The sequence below is a fragment of the Hesperophylax consimilis genome, chromosome 10 (genome assembly GCF_061612785.1).
Source record: "Hesperophylax consimilis isolate HC1 chromosome 10, BYU_Hcon_1.0, whole genome shotgun sequence".
Lineage (NCBI taxonomy): Eukaryota > Metazoa > Arthropoda > Insecta > Trichoptera > Limnephilidae > Hesperophylax > Hesperophylax consimilis.
This window is the reverse complement of record NC_142845.1, coordinates 703,702-721,293: the sequence shown is the minus strand read 5'-3', so window position 1 is coordinate 721,293 and position 17,592 is coordinate 703,702. Positions and strand designations below refer to the sequence as shown.

At 34.7% G+C, this 17,592-nt stretch overlaps 1 protein-coding gene across 1 annotated transcript; it reads left to right on the top strand.

Annotated features, from left to right (window-relative positions):
- The first annotated feature begins 429 nt into the window (after positions 1–429).
- Positions 430–16,271, top strand: Trp1 (translocation protein 1). The gene is made up of 8 exons (XM_089636403.1): positions 430–511; positions 812–941; positions 2,498–2,631; positions 3,936–4,058; positions 4,403–4,614; positions 9,132–9,318; positions 13,558–13,736; positions 14,106–16,271. The coding sequence occupies exons 1-8, from the start codon at positions 476–478 to the stop codon at positions 14,242–14,244; spliced, it is 1,140 nt and encodes a 379-aa protein (XP_089492529.1). The 5' UTR covers positions 430–475; the 3' UTR covers positions 14,245–16,271.
- Positions 16,272–17,592: the final 1,321 nt, after the last annotated feature.

Sequence of the window (17,592 nt, the reverse complement as noted above, 5' to 3'; positions counted from 1 at the left end):
ATAAAACCACTTTAGTTACATTGTATTTAGTTTTATTTATTATTCGGGTTAAACTATTATACTTTAACTAATGGCCCTTTTACATGACGCCTTTTTTACCCAGTTTGTCTAATCGGGATGAAAAAAAAACGGTTGCAACAGTTTTGTGGATTTCGGAATAACCGTTTAAAAAACGTGTAACTAGGCCTGCAATAAAACCTAGCGAAATGATTCCAATAGAGCTCAATACTATTGCAAATAAATGCTTACTCGTTAAGCGCTTCCACCTTAAACGTGTAATAATGGGTGTATGTATAATAATATATATACACATAACGTGCGTAAAGAAAACTACATTTTTTGTCACAACACACCCCGATTTTTTCGGTTCCTACCATGGCCCTCTGGCAATCTGAAATTTATACCCACTAGCCAAATAATCTATCACATTTCTGCCATTTTTAAATGTGACAACTCACAAATCACAAATAAAAACATGGCAGAGAAGAAGAAGGGCAAGAAACGCAAGGAGGCAAGTTTATTTGTATTTACTAATGTACAGCCCTTAAATAAATTACACACTAATGTTTTTTAATAACCTTTACATTCTTATTATTCATTAACAAAATTATGAAGTCTTTCTTACTCAAAGTTCTTACTGCGTATGACGATTGTAATATGCAGATGACGTTGCGTACATTTAAAAAATATTTACTTTATATTACTGTGCCCTTTTCACTTAGTTGTCAAGTGTCACTAAATGCCGTTATATCTGATTGCGTGTGACAGACCATTGTTAACGCACTTTTAAAAATTTGCATATTTTTTGCAGGATTTTCCCGGTTCCAAAGAGGAAGTCGAAAAACCAGCGAAGGTAGAATATGACATAGCTAAATGGCTTCGTTCCAATATCCCAACAAAGAAAACGAAATTCCTTAATCATCATGTTGAATATTTCACTGGTATGTACGATATATTTTTCACCAAATAATTCACAAGTTCTCATAGTTTCTTCTGCATTTCATACACCACGTATGTCAACTCAAGAGTGACGAATTTGTGACTTGCATCTTTAACATTAATGTTAAAAATGAAGAAGAGCTGCAGGACTACCGATATAGTGCTGATCAGCGAGATTTAAATAGTTGTTTCAGTGACAATTTAAATACCCCGCCAGTACATTCATATGAAGAAATATTTCTATATGATTTAAGGCACCATTTTTACAGAACTTGGGTGAAGCTGTGAGAAGTTGAAATATTATTGTCTGTTGATCCTTTGTCAACACATTGTTGACTGATTTTCTTTTAATAATCATCAAAACATTCGTATTTGGATGATAAGTAATGTTGTGGGGAGTTAATTTGGCTGTGATGTGCGTGAGCTATTAGAATTAATGATTTCCAAGCTTTAAATAAAGTGCAGATTGAGGTGTATCGCCTTATTCAGTATTCAAGTGATCCTTAGTAAGCCTCCGTAGAGTAGAGATGTCCACCCTCAAATTTCCTTCATGGTCCTGGGTGTTGCATATTCTATTTGTTCTTTGATGTATATGATGGGGCTGACACACTTGCGCATACTCTCACGGCTTGGCCTATTTCAGCATATCGCAAGCCACGAGAATATAGCATGTGTATAGCGTGGTCTTTCACAAGCTCCACTGTAAGACCATCGAGTGTCACAATTTTTTTTTTGGGTTATAAAATCCACGAGTTATAAAATCGAACAGATTAGTCGAGGGGTTACATTTTCTTTCTTACCAGACATTTTTCGATAGCCTAAAATATTTAAAGATAAAAAAAAATTAATGCTGCAGACCGATTTGGCATAAACGTGCGTTTGCTTGTTGTTGGCTTAAATTGCAATGATAGTGAGGTAAGCTAGGCTAACAGAGGATTGAAACCACAACGCCACGGTGGGAACCCATAGCTTTGGACCACTTACCAGTAATACAGGGAACTCTGATGCCTAGTAGGCAGATTCGTTCTTACTCAAAGGTTTTACTTGATATCGAGTAAGAATAATCCTGTGAACTGTTAAACTCGTGGCTCGCTTCGAGGTGGTTGAAATTCTTACTTGTCAGGTTTACTCAATCGAGTTTTGAATGTTCGTACTAGACTTTACTTAATTGTTGTAGCAGGATTACTGTCACAAGCTACTCCATCCATCATCGTCTTCCACTCGTATATATTTTTATTTTTTAATGAAAGAAAAACATTTCCGGGTTACGAACAACCTAACAATATTTGAAAATCTCCTACTACCACCACAGTAAGCAGAAAATGTTGCTTGTGTTGTGATGGAAGACTTAGCCAGCTGAAAAATTGAACTTTTGCCTGGGTGGAACCCAGATGCGATTGCCAACTCAGCCACTAAAAGGTCTATCTATCCAGTACTAATTGAAGACCCTTACTAACTTGTTTTCCTATTTGTGAGGGATGTTTGACTTAGTATTTAACGCTGTTAAATGTATAGAAGCTTCCGATACACGTAAATAAAATAAATTTTCAATGTGCAGGAAACAAGGCGGTGGACGCGCTACTCGGCTCCAAATGGGGCACCAGCGATCCTCCCCTGTTCGTGGAGAGAACCGACGTGGTCAACTTCCTCAATGATATGCTTGTGCACAAGTTCTTTCATCGAGCCAAAAAGGTAAGCGCCACTTTTAATAATGGTTAAAGTAACCAAATATTTAGGACACGTTATCTCCAACAAGTTGACGGATGATGATGACATCGACGAAGTAGATTTGGGCTCTGCAGTTCACAGGCGACAAAGGCGCTCTTCTCAGCCTTCTGTACTAACTTGTACACATGCGAGCTCTGGGCCAACTACACAGAGGGAACCATGCACACCGCATGCTGTTCTGCTGGACTTCCCAGGCACTGCAGTGCCTCCCCTATCTTCGCGGAAGGACTTTGTAGCCTTAAAGAGAACAAGGGTAACCGGAATGAAGGAAAGGATCAATAATCTAATAAAAGTCCTCAAAAATCATGGAATCCTGTCATAGTTCAGCTTCGAGTATTGAAGCAAATTGGAGAAATATATTGGTCCCAATAATCTTTAATCCGATAGATCAATGGCTTCAAAGAAAAGCTAAATCAATGATGGTTCTTTTACATCTATCTGTATTTTTAATTTTTTTTTTTCTTATTACACTGATCTCTCTTTAAGTTTTTTATTTTAATTCTATTAAATTAATGTTATTACTTGTATATATAATATTATGTATTTACACTTGCTATGGGATTTGTGGAATTGCACTAACCTCCCCACATTCTGGAATAAAGACATAATTATTATTAACATAACATCCTACATAATCTACTAGACACATCTTCCCTGAGGGTAGACGAGACATAGCTTCCTGAATCGTTGTCTCAAAGTGGCCGTGAAAATCTTAAATCATATCTGGAATTCAGAATATTTCAATACGTTGAGTAGAAATTTATTGTGACTCAATATTTCTTCATCTCTCTTCTTGCCAACCTTATTGTATAGTTCTGAGATTAAACCACTAGTACTAGAGAAATGCAATATTTCATCATGTAATTTGTTTAAACTTAATTCCAGTTATCATTTTCCATCCTCTCTATTATCAACCTGCCCTATTGGCAATGTTATTATTATTATTTAAGAATTTTAAATACTTGGAATTAACTTGGTAAATAAAATAATTTGTATATTGTTTTTGCAATAATGCCTACAGCAGCTGCAAAGCATTTAGCAAGGCCAAGAACTAAACAAATATGTGTGTGGTAGGATTTGACCATAAATCAAATATATAATGTCATCTTACCACTTTTATATTTTTATAATACTAGGTACATGATATTATATAAACATTATCAATTAGTTCAGAAGAGACTTCAGAAATAAGTTTAATGTGAATCTCCCGTTGTTAGAGCAGTGCATTGATTCTTCAATTTTATTAAAAAATATTTCCCTTTATCTAGGTACCCGTCACAGAACAGGAATTGAAGGGACGAAGCAAGAAAAAGGACAGTGATAAATCTGAGAAAGATGAACCAAAGAAAAAGGATGAAGCAACAACGGCCGAAAGTCAAAATGAAGGAAAGGTAAGAAAGCAAATCTCTTCTCTTTTACTTTACAATTAATAATCTTTTAAATAAGACAGTTTCATAATGAATGCTTTTTTAGTGACATTTACGTCTGAATATTTAAACCAAAGTAATGCTGCTGCGGTTATGTGACCCCACTTAAACGTTCTTTATAGAAACGCACTCTAACCAAAAACAATTAAATAAAGGGGTTGTAATGTTGTACTACGCGAGACGTTGAACGGGCAACTGGCCAGCGGCCGCTGACTCGGCAACTTTGATAACCTTATCAAATGGCCGGGAGATTGTGGGTTAAATTCGTGTCCCAGCTCGATGATAAATGAGTATTTTGCTTTTACCAGGAGAGCAAGGGTGATAACAAAGACAAGGAGCAGCTGAAGAAGAGGCGCAAGATCCGCCTGGACATGCACAACGAGCAGGTGTTTGTGGACGCGCCCGACGCGTACGTCTGGATCTACGACCCCATCCCCTTCTACTACTGGATCATCGGGGCTGCCCTGGTGCTGGGCGCCATCGGAGTGTGCATGTTCCCGCTGTGGCCACCGAGTGTCAGGTAACCAACATTGCTTGAAATGGCTTTAGCTCTTTAAATTTCACATACCTAACTTGTTCAACTATTTCTTTGATGGGGCCAAAATTTGACTCCGAGAATCGTGGCAAGCTTTGATGAAATATTCTCGTTCCTTTCTCTTCTATCTGTGTTGTGTAAAATAACATTATGTAAATGGCTACTATATATTTTCCCTGAATAAATAACTCGAATCATAAAACTAGAATCCACCTAACAATAAGTAGATAACAAACTATTGCATTGCGAAAAATTCGCTCCTGTTAATGTGACATTGAATAATACTCTATTGATTCTGTTCACACACGGCAAACAATTTCTAAAATAATGTGCAACGGGCTCGAAAAACAATACACGTGAACAGTTGATGATCTGTCTTTGATAAGTGTGTTTGTCCAGTCATCAACCAACACAACCAACACCTGTTCCAATACCGGCTTTGTTTATCTTTTCAATTCACAAGAGCAGAGAAAGCAAATATGTGAAACATGTAATTCAATTTGCAACCTAATGTAGAAATATTATTATATAGCAAAACCATCAGAATTGGATTCCTAATTCACCTTGATCGTGATCACTTAGAAACTTTGCACAACCACAGCTTCGGATGACTGTTGGAATTTCAATATCGTTTGGTACGATCGTGTGAGAAATGTGGAGATTCGCTAAGAATGCAAGGCTGATATGTACATAAGCATGATGAGTAAGGTTAAGAAAAGGGATGCTTAGATGATTTGGCTGTGTATTGCGAATCAACTGCGAAAGAAGTGTAAGAAGAGTATATGACAGAGGCCTTGGGGTGATTTTTTGCAAAAACAGCGCTATAAAAATCATCCAAATATTATTGAGTTGAATGTGTATGGTAAAAGAAGTCGGAGACGCCCGAGGAAGACATAACCTGATGGAGTGAACCAAATACTTGAGAAGTCGGAGACGCCCGAGGAAGACATAACCTGATGGAGTGAACCAAATACTTGAGAAGTCGGAGACGCCCGAGGAAGACATAACCTGATGGAGTGAACCAAATACTTGAGAAGTCGGAGACGCCCGAGGAAGACATAACCTGATGGAGTGAACCAAATACTTGAGTCGGGTTATGTCAAGAGTCAGAATAACAGAAGGGTATATGTAAGACGATGTATGAATGGGAATGAAGCAAGGAGTGTGTGCCGAGACGGAGTTGTTTGGCGGCCCGTTCTCTCTTCCTACCTCTGCGGGGAAACGGCGTGATGATTAGTTAGTTAGTTTGTTTGGTGGCATCATTGGAGAGATAAATAGAGGTAGCCGATAGATAATGCATGTTTTTATATTAACTCCACATAGTAGGCCGTCATCTTTCTCTCCGGACTAGGGTTTGAAGAGAGTTCCATGTTGTAGGAGGCTAATTATTATTCCACATTCAAGCTTTTGAATACAAGAATGTTTCATAGAAGCGATCCATTATACGATGTACAAATGTTGGGCCCGCATTTGGCTTGTTTCGCATATACGCATCGTTGTCAAAGGGATCAGAGACACTTGTTCCTCGGAGCATCTTCCATTGAAATACCACTAGAACAAGGACAGCATTTTTAGGGAGGCGGGTATCGGGTACCACCTCCCCGGAAACCGTTTATTGTGTAACAAACATGGATAATTGGATAATTTAAATAATAAAATTGAAAACTAAGTTATTTCTTCAAAACCATCAGGAATGTTCTTAGTAAAAAAGACTTAGGACGGGTTGTTTCGGAGAATTTGAACAATTCATCAAATTTCAACGTTCATTTTCAAGTTCTGTGAAAGATTTTTTCAAATTCTGTTTTTATTTCAGTTTTTTCAAGCAACTAGCCTACAATGATACAATAACAGAACTTGAATAGGACTTTCACAGAACTCGAAAATGAACGTTGAAATTTGATGAATTGTTCAAATTCTCCGAAACAACCCGTCCTTAGGACTGGTTGAGAATTTGAACAATTCATCAAATTTCAACGTTCATTTTTAATAAACATAATTTTAAGTAAATGTAATTTTTACACCGAAAATGGTTTCTAATGTGTCTCCTATGTATTGAATACTCTTTTTCTCTCGTTTTTCTTTTTTACATTTTTCTTTCCTTCTTGCATTGTATTTATTATGGGTACATCATTTATGTGAAGCAATTGAGCGTGTTATTTTTTACACATACACAGACTATTATACTGTTTCTAATGTTTTAAATGCAATTGCTAAAGTAGTTTTTTTACTTATTTTTATTTTTAAACACATCATTACTCTATCCATATGATTTTTACGGGGTACTCCATCTCAATAAGAACTCTCACACTAAAGATTGTTCAATTATTTTTATAATATTTTATGTATTCTTTGGTATTTTTTATTAAGCCCTGATTTGTTTACAAAATATATGTAATGGTACTGCTACTTGGCTCAGAACAGATATTGTCTAGTGAGTTGGGTAACGCACACGATTTGTAAATAACCATTTATCGACCGGGTTACCGGCATTATAAAAAAAAACAAAAAAATTCAGGCTCTGTGAAAGTCTTATTCAAGTTCTGTTATTATATCATTATAGGATAGTTGCTCGACAGAACTGAAATATGTAATAACAGAACTTGAAAATTAACTTAGAAATTTGAAGAATTGTTCAAATTCTCCGAAACAACCCGTCCTTAATAAAGATCAACATGGCTCTTTGCCAATCGCTCTTAGAATACGGTATTATCGGATGGAGAAGTGCAAACACAAAAAGCCATAATTCAAATTATTCTGAAAGTCCCATTAAGAACTAGCACTGACGAAATCTTCAAACTTAACACCATGTCACTTAAACAACTCTTTTCTAAAACAATACTCCTTTACATTCATAAATACAAAACACAAGAAGTCATTTAGTCATTTTAAATACATGTAGGATTACGAAAGTTCTACCGAGCCGAACCCTCTGATATGAAAATATCTGGAGTCGGTGAATTATTTTCCCATTTGATCTCTGGTGAGTTGACGTGTTGTTCTTGTATTTATTATGCTTATATAATGCACTTGCATAATGTGGATTGACTAGATGATCATTTGTGTGGAAGGGTTTAGTTTTTCCTGTGGGGAAGATTTAACCCGGACATAAAGTCAGAAAATATAACAACTAACACATAAACACTAGATTTCAGGGTCAAAAACATATCCATGAAGCAACTACAAATACAACGTTTGGGCAAAAAGCTCCCTATACTATGGCACTAAACTCTACAACAAAATCCCACTCTCATTCAAAACTCAACAATATTTTAACATTTAAATCTCAAATAAAAAGCTGGATACAAAACATAGGGAGATCAGAAATAAATAATATACTGATACCAAATACAGACTGAAACCGAAACCACTCAACTGAACAAAAAACACAAAATAATATTTATAATTATTTTAGAAAATTAAACATTATTAATAATATGTAAATGAAATCCTCAGCACGAGAGATCACAGTGAGGATATCATTATGTATATCACAGACATAGGAATTAATAGACGAGAAGATAATGGCGAGGGGTAAAATCAACTGTTGAAGAACGAAGGGAGTGAAGCTGACTGTGATTCGTCAATAAATCAATCTGACAGTAAATAGGCATCTCGCATTATAATATCACCATTTACTTCTTAAAAGTAAAATCTGCTTCTGAATGAATAGACATTTTTACATGGGAGCGCAAATTACTCGCCACGTTATGAACAAATTTGCGAAGTCCAAATTCAGCAAACAAATTCGGTTTTATTTTGAGAGTCGAATATTTCGTTTGTATTTAGTTAAGACACTTTTATAAATGTTCATAATTTACTTCCCAGCAACCAACCAGCTTTGTGTTTCGCGTCCAGACGTTTCTCGATGTGATAGTAACAACTGATTCATATTATACGATGTGAATATGCTTAAAATAAAGTAAAATAATGCTTATATATGGAATGTAATACGACAATTGGGTTTATTCTCTTTTTCACATCTATTTTTACAAGTTTTCATAGTACAAGTCAACATTTTGCCGTGTTATTTCGTAAAATGAACCGATGATGCCTCGACCATAGTTCGCACAAGAATGATGACGTCACGTTTTCAAATTTCACTTGAGGCCATACGCGAGCACAGCCGGCTCCAATGGAACCGGTATGGGGAGTGGGGATAATACGCTTTTAATCACTTAGGGCAGGTCTACTAATATTCATATGTCTATGATGTATATCTATTTGCTAGAGCAAAAAAAAGATAATAAAACACCTATTATTATTTCTTTTAAAAAAATATTACGAATTTTATACAAAATATTTATCATTGTTAAACGTAATTTTGCGCGTGAATCTGAAACCATTTGATTAATAAAAACGCACCCGCAAACATACGTACTCGCATCACTTCACAACAGAAATAATAATATTTAATTATGTTAATCTGTTATGCTTAGTTGTACTAGTAACTAGTGACTAGTAAGTAGTAACTAGTTAACTCATTTGTGTGTGTGGCATTTCAGAAAGGGAGTTTACTATCTGAGTGTGGCAGCCGTTGGCTTCCTGGTGCTAATCATCGCGCTGACCACCCTGCGCCTGGTGGTGTTCTGCATCGTGTGGGCACTGTCCATGTCCAAGCACCACCTCTGGTTGCTGCCTAACCTCACCGAGGATGTGGGATTCTTCGCCTCATTCTGGCCACTTTACCAGGTAACTCCATACATACTCCAGGCACTAAAACAACTGATTTGGATGCTAGTGTGTAGGGTTTGTTAGCCGTTGCGTACCGTATGTAGGTATATTGCTCTAAAGCGACATTACTGGCTCTGCATGCTGTTTTACATTGGATTTGAGCTATTCATTGAGACGGCAGACATGTTTTATTGGATTTGAGCTATTCATTTAGACCAGTGCTCCGCAACCTTTTCTCACCTACGACACACCAAATTTCTTCCTAGAATTCCGCGGCACACCGAAAGCTAAAATATATAGGTATTAAATTGATACACAAATTTTACAATAATTTCTTGTTTTTTATTTGAAAAGTGTACATACATACATATAAATATAACATATTTATTTTTACGCAATCTTAATAATTATTATAAAATAATAATAAAGTAATGAGCGATTAATTGTTAAATTAACCTGCGCTTGTTTCAATGAACACAAAAGTTTTATATTCGGCTCGATTTTCGACAGCGCAACCCAAAGTTCTTGGTCCTTTTAAGACCTTTTAAGCATGACCGCTTATCATTTTTAATTAATACAAGCGTTGAAAAACTTTGCTCACACAAATATGTCGTTGAAAATGGAATACTTAAACGGAAATGCGAGGATATTCTTTTTTAACGTAAATCCAGAAAACATCTAATGGATCTTCGGAGAAGTGAAGTTTTAATTTCATGTCAGTTTATTGCATTGGTTGCAAAAGGATTTCGAATCCAATCGTATTGTTCCGTATTAATGGAATAAAAATACCGACCAAATTTCTGCTGAAGCATACTTAAAATGTTGTTGGGCCAGATCCACAGTTAATAATTGTTTGTTTTCAATTGTACTATGGTTGGTCCTTTGGTACATTTCCAAACACCCTTTTTGCAACTCTTTCTGCCATAGTTCGTTATTAAGTTCATTCAAATGCTCGAATATATCAGCCATGTGTGCAAGTTGGCTATCCAGTAATTATAATCGAGTTGCTGATATAGTTTGGGCATATTTTGGTTTAAAAGAAACTCACGCACCTCGTGACGAAGCTCAAACAATCTAGCCAAAACTTTGCCTCGGGATAGCCAACGAATTTCAGTATAAAACAATAAGGATTCATATTCGGCTCCCATTTCTGCACAGAGTATTCAAAAGATTCGCGAGTTTCCCTAAACTCTCATCAAGAGCCCTCTCTTGATTTAATTATTTTAACGATTTTAATGCATTCATTCATCGTGTTCAAAAGTTCCTCTGGTAAATTTATGACCATCAATGCTTCGCGATGCATACAGCAGTGTGTAAATTGTAACGTTGGATTTTTTTGTTTTACACAAGAGACAAAACCCTTTTTACTACTCGTCATTGCCGCAGCGCCATCCGTGCATACAGCAGTGCAATTGCTCCATTAAATATTATATATTTTAAAGAAATCATCGGTTACTTGAAAAATTTCTTCATCGGTACTTCGTTTTGAACCTCCTTACAAAATAAATAATGTTCTAATAAAGTCCTCGTCAACGAAACGTACAATAGCTATCAACTGTGCTTTGCTTTTAATATCGGTTGTTTAGTCGATCTGCGAAGCGCAAATTTTTCAGCCAATAACAGTTTTCTAATCAGTGTTCCTAATATATTGTGAATACGTCTTTTAACAGTATCGGCAGACAATCAAAAATAGACAATATTATGAAAAATATTTTGTCATTGTGTATTAAATACATAATGAAATATTGTAAAATGTCAAATACATTGAATTCGACCGCGGCACACCTGTGTCCGGCTCACGGCACACCAGTGTGCTACGGCACACCGGTTGCGGAGCACTGATTTAGACGATAGACATGAGGTAATTTTAGACGGTAGACTTGTTTGTATTTTTATAGGTAATTTTAGACAGTAGATGTGTTTTTATTTGAATAGGTAATTTTAGACGGTAATAATAATAATAATATTTGGCTAATTTATATAGCGCCGTTTTCGTGAGAAATCACCTCAAGGGCCCTGTACAAATATATTTCTTAAATAGTTAATACTAGAACTACTGACTTATCTCTAAGACTTATATCTAGTGACTTACGACTAAGGCCTATAACTACTATCTTAACGACATATATACGAGTATTTACATATTTAGCAACTTACAACTAAAATTAATATTAACAATCTAATCTTACTAACGCCAGAAGAAGAAGGAAGTTCTATTATATTAGGGTGTTTTTATTGTTAGCTGGATATATATATTAAATTAATGAATAAAATCAACCTTCAATCTTAAACGCATTTAGATGATTCATCTGCCAACAATTAAACCGATTGACTTGTTATGTTCCCGCTGATATTGTCCATTGTCCAATAGCAAAATTGAATGAACGGAATCGCTAGATAATGTAACAATTACGGTATAAAAAAATGAAAAAAAAGAAATATTTGGATAGAATGACGGATTTATGGAAATGAGTATCTGAAAAAGTGAATTTTTAGTTTAGATCTAAATTCTGTTGGGCTGGTTATACATCTCAATTCCATAGGAAGTTTATTCCAAGCCTTAGGGCCGGATACTCCGAATGCACGATCACCAAACTTAGTGTTCGGATTTCGATTAGGCTCCTTCAACCTTCCAACTGCAGATGATGTCGCTGATCTAAGAGTTGACTGCCTTAGACCAGTATTTTCCGGAATGCAAAGCTCAGTAAAGCTCGGTAGACATGTCTTTATTTTTATAGATAATTTTAATAATAACAAAATTTGGATTAATTGTATAGCGCCATTTTTGTGCAAAATCACCTCATTTAGACGATAGACATGTTTTTATTTTTATTGGTAATTTAGACGGTAGACATGTCTTTATTTTTATAGGTGATTTTTGTTTTTAAATCACGACTCACTTTTATTTATTATTTGATTTTTTTTTGTATACAGCGCATGATTTGCCATTTTAAATGAAACCCCGCCCTTAAGCAGGAATCAGACGGTTTACTTTTCGTCCATTTCTGTGTTTCATCTTGCCTCTTTCACTCGAAGTGAAACGTCTGAACACAAAATGAACAAAAGTGCCGAATGAATTCATTAGTGAACCGTTCCATGTTGGATTTCGGCATTTGGCATTTTTCACTCGTGCTCGGAACGAAAGAAAAATGAAACGTCTGAACACGGAATGAACGCTTGTTCATTTCTCTCTATATATTTGCAGTTGTATTTGTGCAGGTATACTCTCTCTCATCAAAGTATCTTCGATAAACTTGTCGAATCCCGCTTCACGTTTTACGCAAAAAATATTATACATAGCACTCGGTTTCAACTTAATTACCTACTAGTCGGGGGAGATAGTAAGAGATGCATTTAAGTTCCATTTTTATTCAATCAAAGAAATGTTTGAAGGTTAGGTAATTATTAAAATAACCCAAACTAACAACCCTGACTTAAATGGTTGTCTTCGTTAGATACTAAAGTTGAAATCAAATGTTGTTTTTTTAAAGAGCCTTTGCATAAAGTGGAATTTGACGACTTTACCGTATGTTATTTATTTCTTGACGCAGCAACTAGTAGTAGCAGTTCTTCAAATTTAATTTTATCCATTCGAAGATAAGAAGAAGTATGATTCAGGATCTTCTTCCGCTAATTCTCTCAACAATGTACTTGATCCAAACACAGTTCTCTTTAAACTCCATGGACGCACCGACTTTGTTCGACGACATCATAGTGGGAAAGGATGGATAAACGTTCATTTCTATATCATCATTGAACACGGCATGAAATAAAAATGAACATTCACCCGAGTGAACCGTCTGATATCACCTTTAGAGACCTAATGTTCTTTCAAATTAAAATAGTAATAACTTCTGAAAAAAAATATCTGCAAACAAAAATTTAAAAATAAATTATCAAATATGATTTTTCACTGCCAGTTTTAAATTAGGTCTGAAAGTGTTAAAACCAACCAAAAGTCACTTATATTTCATTGCAAAATTTTTGTTAACTTCATCACATTATTTGGTTATCTATTTTTTGGCATTTTAATGGTTCATCGCCAATCCTCGGCTCATTTCGAGCTTTTGTTCAAATTATAATCAGCTGTTAAGCGTAACAGTCATCTTTAACCTTATTTACACGCACAGCTAATCCCATACGCAGATGTCGTATGAAGTATCAGTAAAACACGTGCCTACATTTTGTGAAAACACCGCGTATTGGGATAGATTGCGATGATGAAAGTAATTTAATTTGTTTGTGTTGTATTTATAGTATGAATACAAAGGAGATGGCACCAAGAAGCCGGAGAAGGGTAAGAAGAAGAAGAAGAAGGACAAAGTGTCAGATGACGAGGGAGACGCAGAAGTGGAGCCCCCGGTGACTCCTGCAGAGACCAAGCGGAAGAAGAAACGCCTCGTGGATGGCAACGACTCGCAGGGAGAGAGTGATAGGTGAGGGGAATTATTATGTATCCAATATTATTATGTGTTCAATTCTACTTGTTGTTTTTATCTGACAACATATCATATTTTGATGTGATGATTCCAGAAGACCTGTAAGCTTTTTGGCTCTGGAAACTTGACGGGCAAATATTAAGTTAATTTGTTTTTAGGGGTTATTTTGAGTGTATTTATGAGTAATATTAAGTGTATGCAGAGTTGTTCCTTAGATGCTGTATCTAAGAAACAAATCTGCATACAATCAATGATTTCACGTACAGTAAAATCTCAACCCTATAATTTGTTCCAAAGTGTGTGAGGAGAAGTGCACGTGGAACCAGTGCGACCTCACCTTAACTCTGATTGTGTTTGTGTCGGCAGGGGCGAGAAAGGTGACTCCCAGAACGAGGAGGCCCCCGGAGGCAAGGACTCGGGCGAGAGCGAGTCGGAAGGCTCCCAGCGCTCCTCCACTGGCAAGGACTTTGAGATAGTGGACGCACACGACGTGGACACCTCATAATAATCTCCCATAATCCGCCCACCTTTACTCTACTATACCTTTCTCAACTATTAATGTCTAGTTATTACGCTGTCTTTGCATTCTACTTATATAGTCAAATCAAATATTATCATTATTTAATAGTAGAAAATGTAGAGAATAGAGTCCAACAAGTCCGCTATTGTATGTACATATTATATATATCTTATCTTGAATCACCTCCGCTGTAGAATCTTGTTGGAAACAATATAATGACATCTCTTTAACACGTAACGCATTGGTTGATCTGTTTCATTGTGAAATTGTAATTTGCAGTTTGAAATCAGATAAGAAGAAAGTGCAGCTTCATATTACTTCCATAGTCTATTATTACCCTCCTGTAATATTTGTTACAGCAGCTCGCATAAAAGAAATTACCGAACAGACAAATATTTCTGACACAATAACATGTATGTATATTTATTAATATTCAACTACGCATGTTATTTACAACTGATGTGTTTTGTTTTGTGAAATTGATTTTGTTAATAGTGTTTGTGTAACATGGAGAATTGCAACAACCAAACATCAATCAGAGTTGTTGTAATTTGCTAAAATGTACACATCTCAATGAATATTTGAATAGCAGTAAAACGTGATATATTTCCATTATATCTGTATGTATTTCTCACTACTTAGTCATTAGTGTGTTGTCCTTGCAATAAAGCATTTATACTGTTAAAAATGCTGTACAAAATTTATTTAAATATAAATTAAATCTCTTTGCTTTACTCGTCCAACGCTTGACATGAATTATGTAATATTATTATTACACTTGTAGAAATCTTATTAGCTTTTCTCCGAGAAGGTGTTGGGCGGACGGTGGAATTATTTTTAAATAATAGAGAATGAAATGTATTTTGGTTTATTTAAAGGATTTACACTATTGGTACATGAGAAGTCGCGCACCAGGTTTGGGTTAGTTATAGCAACAATACATAATAATCACATATATCTGGAAACTTGTCCAGCAAAGCAAAGGTGCTGTTTGTTTTTTATAATGATGATTTATTTATTTGAATAGTGTTTATTTGCATTTAGATTGGTTTAATATTTTATTTATACTCGATTATGTTTCAATCTTTTAAAGGAACTAATAATTGACAGAACTAGGTATGTGTTGTAAAGGAATTAGGTATAGTATGAAAGTTTAAGTGTTAAGTTAAATTTTTGAGGATTCGTGGCCTTTATTTGTATTACAACAGTTCATAAAATGTCGGAGAACTTTGGAGGAATTGGTATTTTTATAAAATGTGTTAATGGTTTTTTAGTGTTCCTGTCCTTTAATAAATTATATTTTAATTATATGAAAAAGAAATTCTTGGTACACACCACTTTTAACCCATTGCCATACTAATTTTTATTTGTGACATCTGTGCATACTTGAGAAGGATTATTACTGTGTAGTATTGCACCCATGTTTCCCCAAGTTACACTTCTTTTATGCTTTTATATAAATTATAATTTTATTGTGAACTATCTAAGTATGTGGGAAAAGTTTTAGCCGCCCCAATGGGTCGATGGGTTAATCAAAAATAATCTACACGTTTCAAAGCCAATGGCTTCTTCATCAGGATAATAAAAATTAACAAATTTATAATTTTAGAAATGATTACGTCATTGGTTTTGTAGATTATTTTTGATTAAATGTGGTGTACGAGTATACAAAGTATTTCATTTTCATATTGTTAAAATGACGCCACAAAGTAATTATGCAACTATGTATTGAAGAAATAATATTTTTAGTTTCAATTCATTTATGTTTTTGACATTCCGACAAGTTTTACAAAAAAATAAATAATTTAAACAACATACGCTATGTAATATGATGCACAAAATGTCTGTGCGTTGCAGAAATAAAGTGTTTGTTTTGTTTGAATCCCTTATGCTAATAGAGTACATATTTTTACATAGTGATCTTGATGGTGAATTATTGTAACCAATATTTTTGTGGGTTGCCCGCGTCATTAGTAAATGTTATGTTGAATAAATGTTAATTTAAATATAAACCATTTTTTATTTACTAAATAATTTTTCTAAAATGTAAGTAATAAAATTTGAAAGCTTATTTTATCTCCTTTCTAAAACAGTTTTCGGGTTTGTACAGAAATATTCAATTTATTTGGATTTTATTGGAAGTACATATAAATTCTCCGACTTTCTTACATCATCTTCTCTAAACAGTATAGTGCTATACTATTTAGTAGAGTATATATAGTAAGTCGCTATCCGCGTCTTTCTGTATGTGCGCTTAGTTCTTCTAAACTATGCAACAGTTTTTGATAGGGTTTTCATTATCTTTAGAGAATTTCTTCCAGAAGGTTTATAATACATGCATCTTATATTTATAGAAAGTAGAGAAAAATAGATGCTTGTAATGAATATTTTTTCGGGCGCCTACATCTGTAACGCTGGCTAAACCTTATGAAATACCTCAAAATAATGTACTACAGAATTGTATATCTTAAAAAGGCCTACAGAAATGTCTGCGATGGTATGTCTATCTCCTGAGGATAACCCACAGTAATCATTTTTATCTTTTACATATATAATGTGGTATTTGCAAAGCTATTTTGATCAATAAAATATTAATCCTTATCCAATTGAATATATTAGTTATGTTGGACATTTAATGTAGATCAAAATTGCCCTTTACAGCATTTCATTCAAATGAATATCTTATATGATATCATAGATTTAAAATTATAGTATATAGTTTCAATCCTTATTAGTTAATCCCAATTACTTATATTAGTTACATTTGGCTTTAAATGTATATTGTTTTATTAATATCTTAGTAGATAATGCAAATTGAAACATCACTCGCAACAAAACCGTTAACCGCCCGCACAAATGCAGGCGCCTCTACGAAGGTGGATAATCTGCCACTGTGTGAAACCATGAAATTGACAACCAGTGGGTCGTTCCCAAATCATCGGTGAGTTGTGCACTTCAGGTACAAGGTACACCGATCAAGCTACGTTCAGCATACAATCACAAAATGAAGTGGAGAAATATCAACCTGATAGTTACATCTGCAGCTCCGAAGCAGTATAGAAGATTTTATCAATCAACATGCATGCATAAGCATAATTTAGAAAATGGATAGAGGGTTTATTTCACCGTGGTGTTGCTACTAATCCGCAGGATACAACACTAACAGCATTTTTAAAGTTATGTGGTAAAGAAAATTTCGCAAAAATATTAAATAAATATTTATTTTTCGGAATAACTTTATTGAGTAAAACCTCAAATTGTAATATTTAAATATTGAAGATAATATTAGTGATTTCTAAACGAAAATCTGAAACAGAAAAATCAGAAAAGGAA